Genomic DNA, 9,813 nt, shown 5'->3' on the forward strand with positions numbered 1-9,813 from the left:
TGATCTAGATTATCGCATGTAAATCTGTGTAAATCCATAATAATTCTGTTTTCAGTAGACTTGTTTAAGAAGTTGAAAGTTATGAAACGGAGGAAATTGTTCTCCTCACATTTACTTTGGTTTCTCCGGGGGGGAGGGGTTCTATCTCAAAACTCAGTATTTCTCTTTCTTGCATAAGGGACCTGAGCAGAACTGAATTACAAGCATGGGGGAAATTCAGATGTTACAAGGGTTCAAGAGACCCAAATGAAATTAAGAGTTCTCACTAAAAATCAGCTGAAATTAAATTCCCCTCTGTTCCCACCACCCCAAATGACTATTAGGATAATTATGCTCTAGCTGTGAACTCCAATTAAGGTGACAGGGGGCAGAATCCTAAAACTCCCCTAAATGCAGACATTGGCCAAATCCAGGATAGAACAAATTACAAAGCAGAGGCTATACGTCAAAAATACCTTGTCACCCACTCCTAGATTTCAGCATTGGAGCCTAACAGTGACACCTTTCCACAGAAGATGCATGTGGAAGGAGTTGGGCTCTAAGATTGGATAACCACATACTAATAGGCTTAGTGCCTGCAGTAGCAGAAAAACACTCTGAGACAAATGGTTCTCCATCTTATTTCTGGAGGAATAATTTACAATAAGCCTTTTGATTTACAGAAATCTTTCAAAACTGTACCGCTAAATAGTTGCAATTTTATGAAAAATATTATTCACAATTAGTGGGTTTTTAATGGCAGTATTCTCCATGTGATGTTATGTTTTACAATATTTACAGATCCCCCTGAAACAGCTAGCACCAGCCAGTCAGCCAATGGTACCCAGCCGGTCAACATCACCCAGTCAGCCAATGGTACCCAGCCGGTCAGCACCACCCAGTCAGCCAATGGCACCCAGCCAGTCACCACCACCAAAGCAGCCAATAGCACCCAGTCAGCTAGCACCACTCAGGCAACCACAACAGCCATTTCAAAACCCCAAACAAGCATGCCATCAAAACCCAATATTACAGTGACCACTGCCAGTACTCCTTCCACCTCTGCTTCAGTCTCTGTAACAGGTATGTGCCTCTGACTGCTCTTTATTTGCTATGGCACACTAACTCGGACTGTCTGTTATCTACATTGTGCTGCAGTGTTTGAAATCTCATTCAAACTAGCTTCACCCACGTTAGTCTTGGGAAACGGCATGTTTCCTAACATGTTTTTGGGATTTACAAACAGCACAGCTTGCTGGATAATCCATTTTCAGGAAATAATTTTATCTGAGTTACATCAGTGTAATTCTTGGAACTTCTCTGGATGGTGTAAATAGGTATAACTGAGAATACACTGATCTCTCAACACTTAAATAAGAGGCAAGCTCATCAAAATGTTTTAAGCACCCAGAAGTCAAAAAACCTTTTGATAATGTGACACGCTTTTTGGAAGTTTTATTTTGGGACTTTCACATATGTTTAAGGGTGTCTGACATGCAAAGGAAAATTCATATGGGTCAGTCAGGCAACTAACCAGGACTTAACTGGATTTTAGACACCCAAATTGCAAGCGGCAAGCCAGAACACTCCCACTCAGGCATCCACAAAATTCATTGGGCACTTACATTTTGAACTGCAAAGTTCCCAAGACATCTAAATTTGGTCTTCCATTCAAACTTGGAAGCAATCCAGGCTGAGTAGCTAGGGACTTAACTCCTGCTGACACCTCATTGTGATTCAGCTTTGAAGCATATTGTTACCTAAACTCCCCCTGTCACTGGAGAGGCCAGATCTGTTGTGTGTCCCCGGAGCATGCCTGATGCATACTAACAGGATTGGTTCAGCTGTAAGCATGGCAGTGGCTCAGCTTGGTACCACAGTCCACATAGTATCTCCAAGCATTTATCCAGAGAGTAACAGACCTGAGTTCTAAGCCATTTTCAACTGAGGGGAGGTTAACTGTACTCAACTCCCCTACCTCCCAGGAAAATGTCCGAACCACCACCAGGCTGACAGGTCAGTAAAGAAACCCTCTACCCCTGTTGAACCTGAGTCAATGTTCAGGCAGGAATGACAGACTCCTAGGGCAGGAAGCAAAGTGAGCAAGAGGCACCTGACTTCTTAACCTAGCGGTCACAAATCAGCTGCGAGAGAGCAGAAACCAGATCTCCTTCCTTCCAGGTAACAACCGTGTACTGGCATGGTGAAACACACTAGCTGACCTAGTAAGCCCCCTATCTTCACCTTCCACCATTCTTTGTTGACACCAGCAAAACCAGTAATACTTGTCAAGTTCAGTTAGTTGGTGACTTACAAGTTCCAGATGCATGAGAAGGTGTGAAAAGTATTGTGAAGGCTACACAACCTGACCAACTCACCATGGTTACGCAGTTAATATTCAGTATCGTAGCCAAAAGATACCCTACTAATCTTTTACAGGACTCCACAGTAGGCTAAAGAATTCAATTTCCATATTTCTGTCATTTCTTCCACTCTATTGCTTTTCTCTGACATAGTTATAATTCAGGAAAGTATTTCATCACAAACAACAACTTCCACATCCCGTGGAATTCAAATTCCAAATAGCCTCTTTTCTACGGTAAGTCTCCCATGTGATTGGTTTATGTAACACTATGCCTCGGGGTAGATTGCTGACAGCAGGGATTGAATTTGAAATTGCTGGATATAATCATGTGAGATTACAGGGGTGGAAAGTTCTAGTTCTGTTAACCAAGACTGTATTAGATATGACAAAGTGCCACGTTGCATGAGTCGTATTCCCCTCAAGGATCATAAAGCTCTTAAATGTCAGTGGTACTTTGAAGGTAGCTGCTGACTTAACCTACTTTCATTATCATCTTTACCAACACATTGACATTTATTTAAAAAAAAAAACCTGGTACCTCAAGTTAGGCGAATCTGTGTCACATGGGAATTATGCGTTAACCTCAGCCAGGAATATTTGCTTATCCACATAAGCCTTCTCATGGCAACCATAGATGAATGTAGGCACAAACTGCATCTTTTGACTGGAATTCCTAAATTGGCACAACCGGTCAGGGCTGGAGTTGGTTGGCTGAATGTGGGGAATGATATCTGAGGCAGGAATATGTCTTCATTGGAGGGTTTCTGATTGCATGAATAACTGAATCTAAAGGTGGGGAAATCCTGGTGCCATGATGCAGAAAGTTAGAAAAGGCTGGGTCTGGGACGTAGCAGGGAGCAGCAAATACTAGAGGAGCAGTTAATTGTAGGTCATTAAAAAAATAAGAGTGTCACATAATGCTGGAGTCTCTAAGCGAATTCAATTATGATAAATTTGAGATTACTGTTCCCAGATTCCAGCTTTCCTTCACTGGCCTGGGTAACACCACCTCCATGTGGCCAGCTCCTCTGAGCGAAGTGGTGTGAGCTGTTGGAGTAAGAATGGCTGTTGCTTACATTCAGATCACCCCTGCATAAGGGAGGAGGGCCCCTTATGCCCAGCCTCCTTATTCATTGTAGGTGCAGAAGTTAAACAGAACTTGGCATATGGTTTTAGTACTTGGTAGTGTTGACTGGCATTTGACCATGGGACTGCATGCACTTGTCACCTTAGACCTTCTCATTCACAACGAATGGCATAAAAGAATCTAGATAGAACTATATGTGAGGTATATTACAGCAGAATTTACAAGTCTTAAAATCTGCCTTTTTGTTTTCTTTTTGTTACACACTTCAAAATCTGCAGTTGCACAAGCCAGAACTTCCAGATTTGACGTGGGCAGCTTTGTAGGTGGTATTGTCCTGACACTTGGAATGCTAGCCATTCTCTACATTGGATGCAAAACATACCACTCAAGAAGAGGCATTCGGTACAGAACCATGTAAGTGAGAGGGTGTTCTCTTGCAGATTTGGTTCTTTGACTTTGGTATATGATTCATAGATTCATAGATGTTAGGGTCGGAAGGGACCTCAATAGATCATCGAGTCCGACCCCCTGCATAGGCAGGAAAGAGTGCTGGGTCTAGATGACCCCAGCTAGATACTCATCTAACCTCCTCTTGAAGACCCCCAGGGTAGGGGAGAGCACCACCTCCCTTGGGAGCCCGTTCCAGACCTTGGCCACTCTAACTGTGAAGAAGTTCTTCCTAATGTCCAGTCTAAACTGTGAAGAAGTTCTTCCTAAGGTGCAGTCTAAAAAGAAAAGAACTGCAATTGAGGGGGAAATTGCAGTTCTTTTCTTTTTCAACTGCAGTTGAAAAAGAAAAGAACTGCTATTTCCCCCTCAATAGACAGTTAAAAATAGTTTACATTCATTTGAGCTGCGTAGAGCTTTCCTCAGTTTCTTTTCTCAAAAGATTCTCGTTTACTCCTAAATCTTATTTTCCACATGAGATTTTTCTGCTGATGTGTTACATAAAGGCCTTTCTTGCTGCTCTGCCTTTGGGCTAGTCTAAGCAGGTTCATTACAGTTTGTTGCCCTTATTTTTCTTCTGAAAGTTTTGACTGAATCTGTAAATTTTGTTCAGCGTCCTCTTTCTTCCACATTTCCATAACAGGATTTTCTTTTTCCTTGGGAGAATACTGGGTGTTGGGAGTAAACCCTCAAAGCTTTCAAGAGTTACCTCCAATAGACCCCCATGGAATTTCTTACAAATGTTATTGTTCTTTATGTTAAAACCCTTGTGCCATCAATGTGGCATCTTTTTTGTAGTTATAGACTTCAGTATTTACTAGGTGTCCTCATAGCTTATAATTCACTTTCCTGAAGGCTGTTGTTTGAAGAATTTGTCTACATTGCATGCACATCCAACCCTATCATTTGCTAGATTTGTAAATATTTTCTGCCTACTGCTACCTCGTACCCACTGGCTGCATGCATATTAAATGTTTCTTTATTAACTCTTAGCAGTGGATTCCTGTGGACTCCCTTTGTGTATTAATCTTTTGTTATTTTTTCCCCTTATTCTTTATTGACTGTAGTAAAGTAGCTTCCATCTGCTTTGTTACTGCATTGGATGTACAAGCCAGACTATTGGAATTAAATAATTATCTCTGTATTCTTCCCACTTTCTTGCATACAGAAAAGCTGGCTTACAAGTCAGTTTTGAATGGGGTTTAGTGTTCCATCTTCTTAGCAAAAGATTAATTCCTTTACCTTTTATCACAAAAAAGAATCCCAGTACCCATGCCAATATGGACATATCTTAAGTATAACAATAAGCGGCCACATTTGAAAATGATTGATTTATAAAGCCAAATTTTCCCCTCTGCAATAAAGGAATTCTATAAATTAATTTTTCAGCATTGAGCTTCCTTCCTGTCTTGCAGTTGGCGCCAGAAGGATCTCCAGATCTTGTGCAGAGTGCACTGAATCAGAATGCAGTTCTTTCCGAAATCTGTGAAGTCAAATGACTTGTTTTTTTGTCTGTCTTAACTACTGCTCCCTTCACGTGGACTCGTTAGTGGAACTGCCCCATCATTTTCTATGTTACTCATCACCCTAATTAGAAGATATTTTGGCCGTATACCAGCCTCTTTTGGGACTTGCATCTCAAGCTAGGTTTCTCACAGTGCAATCACTAATTAGGATCATTTGCCTTTTTCATCCTGGGGCTTGTTTCTTAGTCATGCATCTGGTTACTGGAAGTTTTTGGCTTTGTTTTTGGTAGCACATCTCATTTCATAAGGAAACGGTTGCTACTTTGATTGCACCTTTTTGTTGCATTATATGTTAGTGGTGCAAATTAAGAAAATCTTTGTTTTGCTTTCATTTTTGTTATTTAATCATCAAGCTGTATCATTCACAATTATCCCAACTGCAGTTTCTACCGAGGGCTCGTGTCTGTTCTAGTCTTAGCTGAAAAATCAACATCCTTATTCAGGATTGCCTCTTGTTTCCGTTGTTCATCTCAGCTCAAGATGTGTGTTTTGCTTGAGGTGCTGTCATTTGACTTGTTAGAACTTGCCTAGTGCTCAGCCACTTGGGTATCTCTCCCTATTTAAACTTACATTTAAGTTTAAGTATGGGAACCATCCAGTCTCACCTTCACACCCTCCTTATCAGCAGTGACCCACCAAATCTCCAGCTGTTCATCCAGCATCCAACTAAACAAATGCGTAACAGACAACATAATTGACTCATACAATTTTCCCTTTCTCAGGATTTCTAAATGTTCAAAAATCATGCCTCAGTCTCCAAAAAAATCATGAGATTTGAATCTTAAAAATGATGATAAGTCCCACTTATAGCTTTAAAGATACTGGCACTAAATGTAGGCAAAGAAAGACATAATAAAAATGTGCTCCTTGTCAACTTCTATAGTAATTTAGCTAACTGAGTGACATAAAAACCCTGGAGTGGTTGGTACAGTGACCAGAGGTTGAGCCATTTGATGTTTTCACTTCAGATGTGGGCAGATATTGGAGCTTGGGACTTCCTGACATGGGCTTTTATTAGCAAATAACTTGCCCAGCATTAATTTGGATCTAATTATTCTGAAATATGTGATATTGTGTTCTTATCTCTTGATGCTACTACAGAAACTTTAATGATTGTATTTCTGTTACAGTGATGAACATGATGCCATCATTTAAAGGTGCTTCACAGCAGACAGCAGGAAAAAAAAAGTTCTCTTTTTGTAAAGATGATTACAATTCTCCAAAGCTTTTTATGGATCTGATCCTGTAAAGTGCCGAGAGCCTTTTGAACACCCTGAACACCCACTGATTTTGAAAAGCATTGAAAGAACTGAGTGAGCACTTTGTGGGAATAGACTTTCTACTATAGATGTAATTTTTTTTTAAATCCTATCAAGAATGTTCCTTAAAGCTGAGGTTAATGCTTTCCAATGTACGCTCATAGAAGCTCTGAGAAACAAAATCATTAACACAATGCATTGTGTGTCATCAAAATTATGACTCCATTTGATTACTACTTACCTCCATAAATGTGGGGTGTTCTACAGGTGGCACATCAGTCTGAATAAATTACAGAGTCCCTTTCGAGACAAAATACAAGTAAGTCCTGGCAGGTAAATACAGAAGCGAGCGATTCCTACTACATTATGTAAAAACAAATTTATTTTTAACTTAAAACTTGACGTGAACTTCTGTTAATGGTTTTTGGATCTCAGATTTTAGACTACAAGTGAGCTGTGGAGACTTTCCTGGTGATCTTCAAAATGAAGTAAGCCTTGGGAATGGGATGGAACTATTTTTTTCTTATAAATAAGAAATAAGGCTAGAAAAACTTTGTAATGTTTTTATTTAGAATTATAAGAACATAAAAATGCCATATACTTGGGTCAGACCATAGATCCATCGAGCCCAGTGTCTTGTCTCACACAGCAGATGCTGATGGGGAGGATGCACAGGGCATGTCCCAAATCTTCTTCCCTCTTTCTCCTCTTCCACTGGAGCTTCCAGCATTCAGAGGTCTAGGCAGTTCTGATTCAGAGGCTGTACCCCTATCATCCATATTCAGTATCTACTGGTGGACATTTTCTCCAAGAGTTGCTGGTTGATAACCAATTACAGATTGATACATGGCAAGTCACAAAGGTATGTGAGAGATGAAATTGTAACAGAGAAAACAACTTCTCTTTTATTGTGTATATGAAGCTTTCCACTGAAAATTGTTCTCTCTTGAACATAACAAAATCCCTAGTTTTCATTTGGAAACTCCATGTTGTGTTTCACATGAGGTTTTAGGAATAGTTAAGAGTTACTGTTTAAATGCCAGTGGTAAAATAAAAGAGGTAGGGTGGCACATAAATAGTACATACAGTCTTAAACCTATTTTCAAGGTGTATAACCTTTGTGCATCCACACTTCACGGAAGCCAGTGGAAACACTGCTGTTGATAACATCAAGGGCTTTTGGGGTCATCAGACCCTTACTTCACTGTGGGTGCATCCACGCATCGCCCTACAGCGACATAGTGATCACACAGGTCTACATGTGATTACCAGCTACATCACCACAGCGGCGCACTCCCTGGTTATAGCATGCCGCTACGGCAACATAGGAGCAAAAGCTAATCATGTGCCACCTGCACGGCGCAGTAACCGCCCGTACTGTGCCGTGCTTTAGTACTTCCAAAAGGAAATACTGAAGCATAGGGATGTGTAGACGTGCCTAAGAATCGTACATTAGGGGCTAAAGCTATTTTTTGTTGCCTTCCCACTTACACTGGTGGTGTCTTATTAATTCTAATTTACATTGTTTAAGCAACAGTAGTGTGAAGCTTAAGGAAATCCAGATCTGTTCTCCTTTAGATTATTTAAACAGCAATGCACATTTGTTCAGTTTTAGTCAGCTTTCCTTTGTGGCTGGCTCTCCACTGGAAAGTGTTTCTGTGGTGGGAATGTTACTTTAGTGGTTATTTCTAATGATAATCCACCACCTAATGTGCAGTCAAGCAAGATTCATAGGAGAATATATGTGGAGCATGGCCAGAGACATGCAATGCAGCACTTCAGAGGTCTTGCATCAGTAAAAACTTTAGAAATGTTTTATAGAAATATTTTATTCTTGTTAAGTCTTGCACTTTCCTAAGAGTTGAAAATGGCCTTTTGGGGATTGTTTTTCTATTCCTAAAGAATCTAAATATTTTTTTTCCTCTGAAAGAGAGAGCCGGGCTTGGCAAACCCTCCCTTATCCAAGTAGTTCTTACTCCTACAATGTGGGACTGTTCCCAGCCTGACAATCACTTTCACATGTGACTTTATTTCTTTTTTAAGCTAGAGAAAAAATGTTTTAAAGTATTTTAAGTGATTCTTATTTACACTGTTTGGGGGAAATTCATGTCTTTTTCTTTCTTTCTATTAGCTAAACTCTACCAGTTTGCAAAGCATTATTCTACCACATGTCGGTTTTTACTTTTCCTTTTATAGTACCAGAGTTTTACTGTCTTAAGTGCTACTCAGTAGGGTTACTGAGATCCACTGACCTATGTACAGATAAATAATAAAATGAAAATTGTGTTTTAAGTATGAGACTCTCAATGCTGGTTTTTTATTTTATTAAATGCTGTTACAGTTCCCCAGAATCATTTGTACAAAAAAAGTTGGCTCAAAATATTAATTTGTAATATAGAAGTGTTTCATAATCCATTTTATATGGAAGAAAACAAAAGGACTGCATGTTTTGGCATAACTCCTGCTGTTTAAAACATAGTGTGTGGGGGTTATATTATGGAAAACAATGTTAACGTCTGTTGTCAGATTTAGGAACAGATAATGCAACGGTAAGGAAAAAATTCTTTAAGATGCTTGTATTCTCTACAAAGTAAAAATTATGAGTCCTGCTCATAGCCAGTGTTCTAAAGAAAGTTAAATGGAAATTCATCTGTTAGACGGTTAAAATGATACTAGTAAGATAATGACAACACTTTATCCTATATTAAATGAAGAGTATACATATAAGCCTCAACCCTGCAAGTCCATTCCATGCTTCAGGACACCAGCACCCACATGGGTAGGAATTTCATTTCAGCAGTGCTCCAAACAGAAGGACCTGTCCACATGGAAAAACCTGAAGAATCAAAGCTTTCAAATAATTGGCTAAGGAGGTCACTTGATGCCGGCAGTATTCAGATGGTCTGTGGTTATTCAAAGGACACACAGTTAGTTGGTGGCAAAGATGAGATTACACCCAAGTTTCCCATCCTATGCTTAGTCTTCTAGACCAGTGTTTCTCAACCTGTGGGTTGTGACCGAAAAATGGGTCGCAAGAATATATGAAAGGGTTGCAAACAAACTTTAAAAATGGACTCTCCTTTAAAGGAGAAAAAGGTGGGAAACTCTGGCTTTTCTCTTGCAGATTGTCAGAGTTCCCGCCTGCAAGGG

The 9,813-nt window shown here is 39.9% G+C and overlaps 1 protein-coding gene across 3 annotated transcripts in view; it reads left to right on the forward strand.

The window, feature by feature from the left end:
- TMEM123 (transmembrane protein 123) overlaps window positions 1-8,955 on the forward strand; it is a 33,146-nt gene extending 24,191 nt beyond the window's left edge. For all 3 annotated transcript variants that reach the window (XM_059721034.1, XM_059721044.1, XM_059721049.1), the window contains 3 exons: window positions 781-1,062; window positions 3,710-3,845; window positions 6,535-8,955. In XM_059721034.1, coding sequence (XP_059577017.1) covers window positions 781-1,062; window positions 3,710-3,845; window positions 6,535-6,559 — 443 coding nt within the window. In that variant the 3' untranslated portion in view covers window positions 6,560-8,955. The remainder of the gene's footprint in view (window positions 1-780; window positions 1,063-3,709; window positions 3,846-6,534) is intronic.
- The last annotated feature ends 858 nt before the right edge of the window (window positions 8,956-9,813 follow it).

Source organism: Alligator mississippiensis, chromosome 1, assembly GCF_030867095.1.
Source record: "Alligator mississippiensis isolate rAllMis1 chromosome 1, rAllMis1, whole genome shotgun sequence".
Taxonomy (NCBI): domain Eukaryota; kingdom Metazoa; phylum Chordata; order Crocodylia; family Alligatoridae; genus Alligator; species Alligator mississippiensis.